General features: G+C 36.4%; 2 protein-coding genes across 3 annotated transcripts in view; one reads left to right on the forward strand and one right to left on the reverse strand.

Moving 5' to 3' along the window:
- The window catches only part of LOC109043044 (protein gooseberry-neuro-like), a 37033-nt gene extending 36637 nt beyond the window's left edge, over nucleotides 1-396 (forward strand). The window contains exon 7 of the mRNA XM_019060076.2: nucleotides 121-396. Coding sequence (XP_018915621.2) covers nucleotides 121-193 — 73 coding nt within the window. The 3' untranslated portion in view covers nucleotides 194-396. The remainder of the gene's footprint in view (nucleotides 1-120) is intronic.
- Nucleotides 397-7785: 7389 nt separating this feature from the next.
- LOC109043143 (uncharacterized) lies at nucleotides 7786-15419 on the reverse strand. Of its 2 annotated transcripts, none has more exons than XM_019060244.2 (5): nucleotides 15084-15419; nucleotides 13238-13436; nucleotides 11185-12054; nucleotides 9082-9234; nucleotides 7786-8218 (listed from the first exon to the last, which is right to left on the reverse strand). In XM_019060244.2, the coding sequence occupies exons 2-5, from the start codon at nucleotides 13385-13387 to the stop codon at nucleotides 7991-7993; spliced, it is 1401 nt and encodes a 466-aa protein (XP_018915789.1). In that variant the 5' UTR covers nucleotides 13388-13436; nucleotides 15084-15419; the 3' UTR covers nucleotides 7786-7990. The 2 variants fall into 2 exon arrangements, with proteins under 2 accessions (XP_018915789.1, XP_018915790.1); XM_019060245.2 differs by lacking the exon at nucleotides 15084-15419 and adding an exon at nucleotides 14821-15062.
- Nucleotides 15420-15697: the final 278 nt, after the last annotated feature.

A 15697-nucleotide genomic window follows, 5' to 3' on the forward strand; every position in this document is an offset into this window, starting at 1 on the left:
TTTACAATGCTGTTGTGAATTATGTACTAAAATATGTCCTAGGATTGTGTTCCTGACCTCGATCGACACTGTTTAGAGAACAGCACTCAATACTGAATCATTTCAAATTTTCTGTTTCAGTGGCCTCCTTTACGATGCTAGTCAGCAGCCATCGACATGCCTTCTGCAAAATCCCTACCACGGTCTGATATGAGTTCCCATGGGAATTACGACACGAGACAACGTTTAGACGAGATGTTCTGAAGAGCTTACTGATGAAAAATTGGAGTTTGAAAATTCAGATCGTTGGTGAAAAAGCAAAAACGCAAATCTTGGTTTCGCGCAAATTTGCCTGGCAAAATTAAGTGAATTGATAAAAATTTAGCGATATTTTCTTAAACCTTCCCGAGTTTTTCTCTCGTGTGAGAGATATTCTGCAAAAATGTCCAGGGATAATTCTGGTTCGTCCTCTTTTTATTAAATACGGTAGGTAAGTACAAGAAAGAGACTCTGAGACACCACAAACCAGATTCGCGTTTTTGCAATTCCACCCTTGATCCCTATACTTATGCAACTGATTTTCGGCCTACCTAATTCTAAATACTTTATCATTTTTTGTACCTGAATTGTTAGCTTTACCTAAAAATATATTGTATATACTTGTATGGTACCTAATCTACCGGTGACTGGCGTTTAATGTGGTGTACTGATAGAGAATAGGCACTCCCTACATTTCTTTAAGATTGATGTACCAATCTGTGAGAATTCTTACGTACGTCAACATTCAGAATTTTCCGAATCGGTAGAAATCCGCTTTTAATAAGGGTCAAAGATTTTTATTTGAAATTTAGACCCATGTTCCGGATAGCACTAGGTATGAGAGAGTTTTCAAAATTGAAAATTAAAAATCGATATATTTGAGCCCAAAAAGGTGCTGTAACTGTACTGAAAAGGAGTTGATGCGAAAACGACCCCCTCCATCCAGTATTCCCTTTATTTTTGGTATAAACGAAGTGAACCTATACATACTGAGAGGTATTTTACCCCAAAATTTCAGCTCGAAAAAAAAATTGGCGGGCAGCGCGCGGGGGGGGGGGGGGGGGGAGGTCCGAAGTTGAAAGCCCCGATCATATGAGACTGCAATATACCTATACCATATTTGTACTTCCACAAAAAACGGAGGTGTTTTTCTTTTGTACTATGCTGATCACAAATATTTTACAGCAACCTCGGGAAATTATTTGTTCGCAAGTTATTACCGCAAAACCAACGAAAAACACAAATTTTTCAAGCTACATAAAGAAGGTACCAAATATTAAAAAAAATACAGACGGAGGGGGGGGGGGGGAGGTTCGTTTTTGCACCAACCTCTTTGAATTTCCATCATTGGTCCTATTGCGCTTGACTCTATCACATATGAAATATGTAGGTTGAGTAGCTACTCACGTGCCCATAAGTATTGCAACTCTATGTTCTGTTAAAATTGTGCGTCGAGATAAAAGTATGGCGAAATGAAGCAAGAACAATTTTCAAGTATTGCACTCAGGAAAATCCTTATCAAAATGTATTAAATACACAAGATGTCTACCTATTCTCATTGGTTGCTTTTTAAATAAGTACAAGATCATTGCGATGCAATGCTTACTGGACCCAAAAATGAGAAGGAAAAATTGTTGTGAGGGGCTGTTCATAAATTATGTAACACTCTGGGAAAGGAGGGGGGGGGGGTGTCGAGAAGAGCGTTGTGCAATTTTGTTCATGCATGTTAAATGTCTTACCTGCATCACAAGAGCATTACAAGGAGAAGGGGGGAAAAATCAGAAATTCAGAGTTACATATTTTATAAACAGCCCCTAAGCAAAAATGAAAACACTTAATTGATGAAAGTATTAAAGGTATGTGACTTCGTCAAGTAAGCTACTAGGTTAATAACTTTTTAGATTTACCAATTAGCAGTCAGTATCCATCTACACGAGAGTCAAGGATATACAAAAGAATAAACTTTGCTCAAAATCGATTTACTTTTTATTCAATTTATCATGGGTACTTTAACTTACAGCTATTTAAGTAATGCTGATCATAGATACAACTAGTAAAAAAATTATAAACAAACAGCAATTTTGAGTGTATACAAACTTGAAGAAGGAGAAAAAGGTAGAAAAGAAAAAAGATAAAGAAGGAAAAGAAGAGATACTGAGAGCACAGTGAAAATATAGATGTAATGAACAAAGTAACAAGACTTGTCCATGTGTGTTCTTCTGAGAAACATTCATTATTCGTGATAGCAAAACATATTTTTAAAAAAAGAAGAAAAATGAGAAAAAAATTAAAATGCTTCAAAAACAACCAACATGCTTATAATTTCTTTCATCATATTTACAAAAACATAGCTACATACTTTAAAATAACTTAATTGGGCGCTGCATGATACCGGTGAATGATATGACCCTAAAATTAAGATGGGTTCCTACATAAAAGAAGGGGACGAAAGTCACATCCTTTTCAAATTGCTCGCCTAAAATTTTCAACAGCAAAGAGCAAAATAAAAACCTAGGTAATTGGAAAAATATATTTTTCAATTACATTGTTTAATCCTTAGCTACATGCTGTTGCTTAAAATAAACGAATAAAAAATAAAACATAAATCACAAACAGGCTCGCTTCATCTGCAAGTGAAGTGTAATCATAACAGAGAGATGGCGCAAAATTAAAAGTAGTTAAAGCAAAGATTTTAAAGAAATGTATAAAAATGCAAAACATCTTTCAAAAGTTAATTAATGAGCCTTTAATACAGCAATCACCTAAAAACGGTTTTAAATGCTATCTTACATCATGCACAGCAAAAAAGATTTAATTCACTTAGAATAAATTCCTCGAACAGATGAGGATTTAACAGGGGAGTCTTGTAAACATTACTTTTCAACAATAGAAACTTTCGTTTCAGAAGTAGTTTGTCACAAAATAAAAATGACGCATTGCCCATATCAATCACCTCAGATGAAATTGAGAAGAAAACCGATGAGGATTTTACATTATTCAGGTCTAAGTGATCAATTTTCATTTTAGCTAGGATTGAATGATATCTGTGATAGTTTGCACATCTGGAAAATCAGAGCTTCCAGTCAAAAATATAGTACTAATCAACCACTGCATGTAAATGAAAATATTAAGCAACCAGGCTGGCTGGAGCTGTACAGAATAAAAAGGGAGAACAGCTCCACAAAATAGTTTCCTTTTCCATGCAAGCCAGAGAGCTTCAAGAAAAAATATGTACTGAAAAATAAGGAATTGCCACTTTTCATTTTGAAAGGGGATGACAGGGGCAGACAGGCAAGCGAGAACACCGGTGAAAGATCTGAGTGGGCTACTTGATACGTAGGGTTCAAAAGAGGTTTTTTATTTTTTGTTTGAACTGATATGTAAGGTAATTTTTGACCGATTTGTCTCTCTCACATGGTCACAGGGCACATGTAGGTGAAGAGAACTTTTTATAGATGTGCCGAATCCAGAAAAACCAGGGTACATAGGGGCTCTGAACCCCTCCCTTTCATCCTTCCTTCCAAGTGAACACTGTTCGAAAGACCTTTCCCACAAATTAAGATTGTTTTTGAATTTCTTGAAGAACAAATAAAAGGCTCTTCATTAGGAGCATCTGTGCTAAAAAAAAAATCGCTGCACGCTTATCCTTTTTTTTTTTCTTTTCATAAAAAAAGAACTTTAGAAATTTACTTTTAAAAATAATCTTTCAAAACTTTTCTAACACAACTGAAAGTGCACAAGCCGACTCTGAGGTATTTTTAATGTTGGCCACTGAGAATTTTGCTAAAAAAGAGGTGAGTAAGAATGGAAAAAATTCTGGAATGAATTTAGGTCTATAACAAGCCAAATTAACACTTTGCCCAAAATAAGTGAGTAAGTGTGGGCACACCCTGGCCTAATACTACGCATGCCTTTACACATGGCAACTAAACATCTAAAATGGACTGATCTTATTACTGATTGGTCACTATTTCTATTCACTTTTTCGGTAACAATTCACCTTTTGGGAAACAATACTTTATTGTGCTCAATTCAGTGGAATTTTCTTACATAAATATACTTAAGGTTTATTTTTTAAAATAGTGTGGACATGATTCTGATCTGTATATGCTCTGGCATATACAGTTTGTTTAGGGAGGAAATAATAGCTGACTTGAAATAGATAAAATTTTACAAGTCAAACAATTCCTAAAAAAAGGATTACAAGCTTTCCTTGGGCTTTGATCACAACCTTTTAAAAATAAAAAACTACAATGACTTAAAGAGAACCTTGAATATATTGGATTTTATCAGTTGGTGTCCCTTCACCAGACAGTTATCTTGTCAAGCACGTGATGTGTCTTAAAAGTTTTGCTATTAACTCTAATAATTTTAGGAGCAAGCGGGTGAGGCTAGCAAAATGCGGGTTGTTATTATTTCAGATTATATTACCAGCTGTATATTGCGATCTTGCTTAGCTCATGGAGCAAAAACTCACTGATTCACAGCAACTTTTAGGTGACAGGTTTAAGTACCCATTGGGCAATTTTTGAGCCCCTTCAAGACAGGAAAAAAAAATCCCTCGGCCCTCTGAGCTCAAAGAGAGTAAGACTAATGCTTTCACTATCAAAGGAAGGGTAGTACTAGAGGTAAGGACTTACAGTATACTTAGTAACAACCAAAACCAACAGTGACAGTCTGGTGTTGCTTTAAAGACTTTGTTGATTCATTCATCAACAGTAGTGAAGTTTCCAAACTCTAAATATTTTGGGCAGCTCAATAAGTATTAAGTTACAAAAAGAACAACATCGAGCACTTGGATACCATACTGAAGAGAGTAAGATTTAGACATACTTCAAAATATAAAATACACCTCAATATTTTTTAGACCATCAGGCAGGAGGATTTTATGTTTATGTTTTTTTAGGAAATGGCCACCGAGCCTCATGATATGTATAAAGATAGAGGCATATGTATAGAAAAAGTTGGACAAGTTAAATCAGCTGTTGAAAAAATAACATTCATAACAACCTTTTGGGAATTACTTTGTAAAATTCAGTAAATAAAAGCTATTTATATGCGATTTGAATTCCAGATCCTTTCCTCTTTTGATTAAAACGGCCAAAAGATTTCCCTGGAAGTGCTTAACTGTTCAACTGAAAATTGCTGTAAGTAAAAGAAAATAATGGCCAGAATAGCTTATTAAAGTCGTATTTGATAGTAGATAATATGGTCTTTATACTTGTACAAGCCACATTTTGCTATCTTCATTTCTTTGCTCAAGCAAGAGTTTGTGACAAAACTGTTGGACCACTTTACAAGGAATAAAGAAAAAAATTCACTAACTTAATTGGGACTCGCTGCAGATAGCACTTTGCATAAGCACATATCCAGTTACAGATCACAAATCAATAATAAAAATACACTAATTGTTCATTCGCGCTTCTGTCAGAATATTGCACATGTTTGTACACTTGTTTATACACTCTATGAGGAATTCTGAATTCTCAGAGAATCACAAAATCTGACTTTTTCTTCTCTTTTATCAAAAACATTTATACAGTTAACTCCTGTGCTTTTATAAAGTTGGATACATCAACAAGTTATAAAATACAAAATTAAATTTAGGTTGTTTATATTGAAAAAAAAGGCCTACTTTGTTTGTTTCGAGCTTTTTTAGTGAATAACCACTCATGTAACAAAATATGCTTGATACAACAAGACAATAAGTTTGGAGTTCAGGAGCCAACATAATATTCTGACAGGGTTTGAATCTAATTTCTTATACCTCTGGCCCAAAAATTGTTCACATTCCTTCCTGCCTTATATGTTATACATAAAAAACATTACAAAGATACCCAATAAGTTTGCCGGTCAGAACTGCTCAAAGTTCTAATTTTTCTTTTGAATAGTAGGGTAGCTCAGATTGTCCTGTCTAAAGATAATGACTTTTATACAAGTCTCCACTTTTAAGGTAAGCAAAAATATTGCCCCCATTATTCCCTTTCTTTTTTATCAAAGAAGATATTTTCAGTAAGTTTCTTTTTGTAGAAAATAGTAAAGAAACACAGAGAAATAAACATTAAAACAATGAGGCAGCATTGATTTTACTACATATAATTACAAGTCAATCCAGACCTGCTTTGCATATCTTTCGCATTTATTATTCTGTCTTTTTCTGGAGAAAATGAACTAGTTGTTGTTGTGATCAGAGGAGCCCAAGTCAAAAATCATACTTGATACACATTGAAAATATTCCATGCAAGCAGTAATAAGGATCTGTTCCTCTAAAGAACTCCTGCCAAATCTGTCTGGGGACATAAATTCACTTTGCTCTGTTAAGAATTTTAGCCTTGGCCCTCCTTTAAATAAATTGTGCAGCTCGCTCATTGAAGGAAATGAAGGGGAAAAAAAAGGGGGGGGGGGATCATTATACCTGTGTAGAACTTGAGATCCAAACATTTGGACTAGGAAATAGGAAATGGAAAAAATTAAAGAAAAAACAAATAAAAAACAGGCAATTTGATCAGACATTAACAATGAGCCAGTTGCAAACTTCGGCTATAGCAAAAAGAAGAGTTATTTCTTATAGCAAATAGCTCAAACTTCACAATAAGGGCATCGGGAAAGTCTATAATACACTTCTAACATTACAATCTGCAAGAGAAATGTGTTTTTTAAGCTTCCTGCTCCAAAAAAGGTGCCTGGCACACCATGGCACAGGTGAACATTTTCTAAGAGGAGTTGTTCTGTCCAGCCCCTGAGCCCCTGGGCATTAGGATGCTATGCCATATTTAACATGGCCAATGCCAACTTGCCAAAACACATGTGACGGGACAATATATAACCGGTCAAGCCTCGCCCTGCGCATGCGCAGAAGGGATACTACCCCTCTGCCCTCTCGCTGGGGGGTGCTCCACCGCTGCCCAGTCCCGTGACGTATGGGTTTTTGTCAGCGCCCTCGACTTGGGTGCCAGGTCCCTGGGCCACTCTCACATCCACTCTCACATCCACTCTCACATTCCTCCCGCTTGGCTGAAAATTTTTGCGCAGCAAAAATTTTGAGTCCTCGCCTTCTCTCTCTCGTTCTCTCTCTGATTCATCCCTTACATGCAATCATCCCACACAACCCAAAAAGTAGACTAAAATTAAAGTAAGCTAAAACTAAACTAATCTATGTCACTACTAATACATGTAAGAACTTGGGGGGGGGGGGGGGGGGGGGGTGGGGGGGTCTGCACACAAAAGTATATGTGAGATGGCGTAGCTCAGGGGGGGTAGAGCGTCGCAAATGCTAGTGCAGACGCAAGGCGTCGCAAGAGCAGATGCAGACACGCGTCGCGACTACTATATTATCAACTGGCGTGTTTATATTTACATTTTCCTAGCATTGATAAGAACCATGGTGCTTCCTCACGATTTGGAAGCATCGGAAGCATCAACCATGTTCAATATTGTGTAGCATCCTAGTGCGCACGGGTTAGATGGAACGACTCCTCTTTCACGAAATGTTCACCTGTGCAGTGCTATCGTTTATGAAGCGGGAGGCTGAAAAAAAAATGCATTTTTATTACGTAGATTGTGAAGTTAAGAGTGTATTTCAGACTTTCCGGAAGAGCTCTTTGTAATTTTTGAGCCATTTTCTTCAAAGGCCAACTCATTTTCTTGCTCTGGCTGACGTTTAAAACAGGCCCATTGGCAAAACCAGTAAATTAGGTTCCTTGAATTTCTCAAATAAATTTTGTCAAAAAGAACTAGATTCATACAACTGTTTGCTATGAATAGAACTTGTTTTTGGAGCAGAATTAGAGAGCATAATTTAGGGAAAAAGAAAAAAACAAAGGCACCCAATTCTCAGCAATTCTTCCTGAAAGGTTAGTTACTCTTCATTGGACTAAAATGCAGGATAAACATGTTCTTTTGTGGCACCACTCATTCAATCCCCAATATTAACACATACATTCTTTTAACAAACTCAAAAAGTTATTTACTGTTACGTTACTAGAAAATCCAAGGCTTTATCTTGATCATTGTTGAATTTGTTTAAGGCATCGCAAACCTGGTCTTCTCGAAATCCTAGATCCATAAGTTGCTTCACATTATCTAAAAACTTTATCGCACCAGCTTCATTGAAATTGTTTGCTATGAAAGCTCTTTCTGCTCTGTCACTTGGATAACCTTTGTCCTCTAAAACTTGCAGCTGAACCAGGAATTCAATGACCTTGAAAAAAATTTAAAAAAGAATAGCAGCTTAATTCAAAGTGAGTGCGTATTTAACGAAGTTCAAAATGGATGAGATCAAACTTCTCAATGAGTGCAGTTCAATGTATTGATGAGATTTTAACCTAACACATCTTTGAGGTTACTTGATACTAATGCATTGGGATACCCTTCATATCCAAACATATCCAAAAATCAAGGAAAACTCAGCGACCCACAGCGCTGTATTTTATGTGTATGTGCATTATTGCTACGTTTTCATTTAATGATTAAATTACCATTCTTTTCCAACACCAACTCCCCGTGGAGAAGTGGGTGCCAAGCCACCTCCAGAAAAAAATTCTAGCTAAAAGCTTATGGTTATGAGCGAGTAAGAAAGACTTTTTGGCTTAAAGTTTTGGGAAAAATTAAGTACACAAAATATTCAAAGTAAATTGTTATGACTCCTTGAGATAGAATATGAAAGACGAGTGAAATGGGATTTGAATATAAAAAAATTGTCTTTTGGTTTTCTGGAGTTATAAGACATTAGCTAAAGTAATTTCCTGACTGAAATTTTTTTTCAACGTTTTCCAATTTTTCCATCCTGTTGAAATTTTTGTCAAGATTCCCTGCTAGAAAGATGAAACCTTCTTTCTCCTTGAAGAACTTAAAAGCTCCATTAGATTTTTATCAAATTTGAAATGTTATGCAAAATGGTAAAATGATATAAACTAACTTTTAGCATTAGAATTGTTAAAAAAGGTTTTCTCGCTGATCTCTAGTATGAAGAGGATTAGAAAAAAAAAAAAAATTATTTTTCAAAATTTAATAAAAAAATCTAATCTATTTATTATTTCTTTAGGAAAGAAAAACAAATCTTACTTTGGTTTCATCACCTCCGAAAAGTTGACAGGCTCGAGCTGCTCGTGATTGCTGGAATCCCATTTCTACGATGTGATCACACAGCTTTTTTGCAGAGTCACTGAGAGATACGTACGGGTTGGGTAGGGATGACTTTGCCGTACAATTTAATGACTGAAATCAAAATTCAAAACAGGAGATAAACAAGTATCAAAAAACATTTGAGATTGGAATCTTGAAGAGAAAATACAAGGTTTTTGACCATTGATAGGAGTTTTTCACAGCGGTCAATATGCTTATGCAAAAATTGTTTGGGATTTTACTTATTACTAAGTTCTAATTTAGACTGAATTGCAGAGTAGAAGAAAATTTTGTGTCATGATCAATGGGACATCAAGGATTGGTTCCAAATATTAGAAAAATGTGTTTTCTTTCTCCCCATGGAAACTGGAAAAGCAATGTCAAGGATACTATGAATCTTAGCACTTTCAGAGTTGCACTGGAGGTGAGTGAGTAAAACAGAGCTTCTCATATTGTGCATTTAAAAAAAATAATACATCTAAAGGGCATTGTTAAGTACCTAGAATGGTCCTTCCTGCAAAGGTAATTTTGAAAAATGCATTTGTACCAGAGCACTGTAATGAACTATATGCTAGTTTTAGAAAATTCCCTTCGAATGTAGGTTTCGCTAAATACAATTTTATTAAAATACCTTATTAATGATTTTTTCAACGCGGAGGAGCCTGCTAGCACTCTGTCTTACCTCCTTAGAGCCACAGAGTTTCTACAAGTGGAGTTTGAGTAAATAACTAGTCACAATAAACTCCTCTGAGTTTTCATGTTTTGGACTTTTTGTCCCCCGGGAGTCCAATTATCCTATTATCTTATTTATCCTTATCTATCTATCTGTGGTCAAATATCACTGTTTCAAAAGAAAAAAATCCTCAAAGTCTTTGATCGCCCATACTTGCGCCATGTCGCCATGTCCCTATCCTTTGCAGAGCAAGCTATTATGGAACAGATCATTGTCACCATAATTCTTTGACCCATGCCCCTTTTACTTAGTTTCAGATAAAACTGCAACATCCACTTCATGTTTCTGGATCCTTAGAAACAATTCCAACAACTTTTTCACAATGCCTTGGACATTCTGCATTCCATAAACATAACCCTTTTCTTATTTTTACATCAATGTGTCCATTTGTTTGCATTGACACTAAGATGATGATTAGGTCATTCAACTATTAATCTTTTAATGACGTAAGCCCCAACCTGGAGAATCAACGTTTGATTTTGTAATGCACTCTCCTGGGTTGGTTCCCTTCATTACGCGGTTAAGAGCCAAATCCATCGTTCCCATGAGTGGTTAATACGGCTAAAAGCTGATGACCATCTCCTAACCCCCTTTAATGGGCCTGTTGCAAACTTTTGCTAGAGCAAAAATAAGAGTTGTTTCTTCTAGATAATGCCTCAAAAATCACGATGAGCGTATCGGCAAAGTCTGAAATGCACTCATAACTTCACAGTCTGCGTAAGAAATTTGCGGTTTTTGGAGCTTCCCGCTTCAAAAGCGATACTACGGCACAGGTGAACATTTTGTAAAAGGAGTCGTTCCATCGTCGGCAATACTCATCATGGCCAACGCCAATCCGCCAAAACACGTGTGATGGGACGAGATAATACCTGAACTGGATTAGACCAGATAACAATTGGCGTGTTTTAACGTTCATGTTTTCCACGCCCGAATTGATTGACCTTGAACTCTCCTCGAATTACGCGCGGAACTGCGCGCAAGCGTCGGCCATGATGAATATCGCCGACGATGGAGCGACTCCTCTAACAAAATGTTCACCTGTGCCGTAGTATCGTTTTTGAAGCGGGAAGCTTAAAAAAACGCAAATTTCTTACGCAGATGGTGAAGTTATGAGTGCATTTCAGACTTTGCCGATGCGCTCATCGTGATTTTTGAGGCATTATCTATAAGAAAAAACTCTTATTTTTGCTCTAGCAAAAGTTTGCAACAGGCCCATTATCAGCGTTATCAGCAAGATTATCAGCAGGGGTCCACAGGCTGTGCCGCTGTAAAGCTGTGTAGCCCCCCATACAGTAAAAATAAATACTCACCTTAATTGATTTAGGTGACGATGTGGTTTTAACATCTTTCTTCCTACTTTCAGCCTCACGCTTGTCTTTCAGGATACTTTTGAGCTGCTGTACAATATCAGGCACCGAGTTCAGAGGCTTAGTCTGATCCTGAGCAACATAGGAATTGGGATATGAAATCGGAGGGACAGGAGTAGGATAAGGATTGAGGTGATTCATGGGTGAAATATTGTTGTAGCAATCGAACTGATTTACTATTAGTGACTGGGAGGTCGGATGAGAGGAATGCATCATAGCGAGATTGTTAGTCTGTCCGAAGGCTTGAATATCACAGTTTATTGGTAGATGCTGAGCATTGTTATAACCTATATAACTATTAAAATCTTTACAACGGTTAGATGTCGACTGGGAGTGATTATAACCTACATAGTTATTTAACTCTTCACTACAATCCAGATCATTATGCGGTTTGGATTCTAAAACTGTTGCCTGAGTTTGCAAGCACTGCGCCAGCTCCTCTAGATCATTTATTGTTTTCAATTCCATGTTGTCAAAAGGACTAGATGTATCGGACTCAAAATCAGATAAGTTTATCTTACGGACTACATTATTAGGCTCTTTGATCGGGGAGGATATTGGTACAGGGGTAAGGATTTGGGAGTTGATATCACAGTCATGTTGCACGGACGAATCATCATAACTCACGACCGGATAGGCAGCTCCCAGAGAGGTTGATGCTTCTGTGATGCTTGTTGGGTTTAAAGACATAAATTTGGTCATCCTTTCACGATATTCAGCCAATCTTTTCTTTCTGTCTTCGAAATTTGACTGTCGAATTTGACGCCAAGCACCGATTTTGCTCACAATACTGTTTTCTAGGGTGAAATCATACTGAAAAGAAAAAAAGAATTGATGAGTTGATAAAAATCGACTGACACTGTCTTCATACTATAAAATTGATTTGATTATTTTTCCCGCTGATCATTTGCCTCTTCATTTAATTTTCAGAGCCAGCAGTACTTAAACTTATGTGCATAACTTGATGTATAACTCTATTTGGTAGTTCTGAGGTAAACAGATAACATGACATTGTGCTTATCCCACGGTGGTCAAACACACCTGAATGATTCTTGCAATCAAAATTCTGTATGTTTCAGGGGCTCTAGAGTGAATTATGATTTATTACAGACAAGTCCTTAGTAAAACACTTACAATAGATGAACAAAAGGAATTGAGTCTATGCAGTTGGCTTTGTTTGTTTATTATTCAATACCACTTCTTCTACATTTTTTTCCCACAAAAACTTGAAAGTATTACCCCCTTTGAGCTTGCTCATGTTGGCAGCAGGTAAGATGAAAAAAATATGTCTTAGTAAGCCAGAGACTGATGAAGCCATCATTTCACTTTCTTTTGTTAGTGCCTTATTTTTCAAACCATTCTTCATATTAAAGTCAAATGGATGAAAATATTGATGATTGTCACGTTTTTATAAAACATTTTAAGACTTCCTTTCTTGAAAGAACAGTAACTTTCTTGATTTGGTATTATTTATTTAGCTACCTGCAATTGTGTATGCCCACAGTTTTGACTGTTTATATTTTCAGAAAAGATTCCGATTTAGACTGTCGTATGTTGCGATAGATATTTTTAACGCACATATTTTACTAGCTTGGTTACTCCTTGCTACACTGCTACGCTATACCTGATGTTTTTACTGACACATTAGGAACTTGGCTACTGAAATAACAATTGGATTGCATTTTGCAATAAGGAAACACTATTTCTGGCCAATTTTAGAAACAACATACATGCCATTGGTTTCCCTATGCAAATATGTGCTTTTGTGGGAGAGCCAGAGATAGTGGTTCCTTATTGCAAAATGTAATCCAATTGTAACATGCTCTGATATACCACGTGATTATGAGACTATAATACAATTAAAAATAAATTTATAAATTAAATAAAATAAGTCATAATGAGACATTCTGCTCAATACATTACGAACATTAACTCTAGGATCCCTCAACAATCAAGATTGCACCATGTTACTGCCAAATGCTATTGAAACACTTACCTCTTCTGGAGATGAGTCAAGATTGACTCTAGATGGCCCTAAAGGTGTTATCTTCTTGGGTGGTTTGTAATTTTCACTAATTTTGACGGGTATTCCTTCCATGCTAGAAAAATCATGTTTATCTGATGGTTCAGAGCCACCATCTGACATATTAGATCCGCCCAGCTAACATGTGACAGTTTCCTTGTCTCATAAGTACCTGTGAAACATATACAATTCTCATTATGATACAATGATACCATGCTAAGCAAGAACTGATCTCCGTTCCAGACTAAGCAAGCTTTTTTCAGACATATTATCCTACAAACAAGGCAACATCCACAAGTACATGATTTATTTTTTCAGAATAAATACTGCAAGGTGTGGAGTGTGCATCTTTGAAAAGTTGACAGCATTCAAGCCTTCTCAATAGAAAGTCAGATTTTGGAATGACAGATATTATAGATGGAAGGAATTTGGATTACCTATAAGGATGTTAGCTCCTGCAACAGCATCACTTAGGGTCATGTATTGAGATCATACATGTGACATGAGGGGATACTTAGATAGTTGACATGTGACTGAATGAGATTAACTCTAGTGGGTTATTTGAAATTTAAAAAAAAAAAAAAAGGTAGGTATATAACATTCAATCTGACAAAACCTTCAAAGTCTGGAGTCAAGATCCACTATCTTTGCTTGGAAAAGCAGAACACAGTTCCACTACGTTTTAAGGACATCTGTTTATGTACAAAACTTTTTTTTTTTTTTTATCGTCTCTCCTTCCAGCACCATGTGTTAGCGCAAAAAAACATTCCCATTTTCTGACACAACACTAGCAACTATTCCCTTTTAATTTCATGTCTGATAAGAAAAAATACCTGACAGTATGATACATGACCATAGACTATGCTAATGATTCAAAACTTATACAATTTTTAATCAATTTGTTCCTTGTTCACCTGTTTTGTTTAATCAATCGAGTAAAATCTTTATGGTGATTGATCCCGGGTTCTCAGCGTAGTCGAACTGGGATGAAAAATAGTTCATCGATTGAGTGAAAATTTTTGGTGGTTTTGACATCTCAGCCAAAGAAATGACGAAAGCCTCTGAGCATGAGTCTATAAAATCATTCTCAATGAAAAAATTGCAAATTCAGAGATAAGAAACCAGGATTTGACTAAGTGAAAAATGTTGCAATCCATATCTGGCCATCTATCTCTGTATCGATTGCAGCTGTTTTTACATAGCTAAATCCTGGTTTCATTGCTCTAAATTTTGCAATTTTTCGTTGAGATTGATACTTCACACTCATACACGGGGCCTTCATTTGTCCTGAAAGCCAAAATCTGGATACCATGATTTTTAACTCACATGCCAGTTCAAGCGGCCAAACAACCCTAGACAGATCACCTCAGGACCATCAGACAAGGATGAAAACAAGAACCCAAAGCAGAATCCCAAAGTTCAAAGCTGAACCCAAGAACAAAAAGCAGGCATAGCCTGCAGGAGGTTGAGAATTGGACGTGGCTCAACTTCAAGAATAGAGGAAACTAGGTAAAATAAACAGATAAAAAGATGACCAAGAAATGAAAAAGCAATACTTAGTCTAAAAGTATTGATTTTGAAATGCAAGGACGTATGTGACAGCATTGGATTGCTTCGATTTTCCTGGTTCCGAGTTATTTATTGTTGGGTCAAATTGAACGGTCTTGTTCATAGCAAAATGTGGATGATTCTCCTCCTACCGCATTGAGTTGTGGGTGATGTCGTTATGTAAGTACAGGTAGAGACTTAGAATTATCAGGTTCATTTCTCAAGCAATTAAAGAAAGTAATGAAGGAGAGAAACACTTGATGGAGCACACCTCTTATGTGCGATGCTCATGGATCCATCCCAAGGCTAACGCACTTGTAAAGTTGGTTCGGTTCAGGTTGAGGAATGTCTCAAAGAATTTCCACCACTGATGACGAAAGAGCTAGATGCACAATTAAAAAAATCACGAAATGCACTTGTTCTGAACAAATAATGAAGACACAAAAATTGTTTTTACTTTACTGAAATAAGAAAGCACAGTCAGCTGATGATGTTGTATGACAAGACTTTTTTGTTTTGTTAAGACGTCAGTGATGTCCACCCAAGAGTGACTCATTACCCTAACAAATTGATACATTTTTAATATAATAGTTCCTTTTTGATGGAAAAAATGCACTTGTCCGTTTAAAATGAATTTTTTAAACTTATATTTAGATGTATTCGGGGGGCAGCTGATGAAGCAAAGTCGTGAAATGAAAGTTACATTTTGGCGAAAACCGAATAGAGATAGTAGTGCAATGTCAATTATACTTTTGCATTGCAAGCTTGCCTTCGATCTCTCGATCTCTCGCGAAATCGCGATCTGTCGACCTAACCTAACTCCCGTACGACGAATATTAATCGGATTTTCTTCTCGCTACCTTTCATCTTTCATGATTTACTCGT

The sequence above is a fragment of the Bemisia tabaci genome, chromosome 1 (assembly GCF_918797505.1).
Source record: "Bemisia tabaci chromosome 1, PGI_BMITA_v3".
Classification (NCBI taxonomy): domain Eukaryota; kingdom Metazoa; phylum Arthropoda; class Insecta; order Hemiptera; family Aleyrodidae; genus Bemisia; species Bemisia tabaci.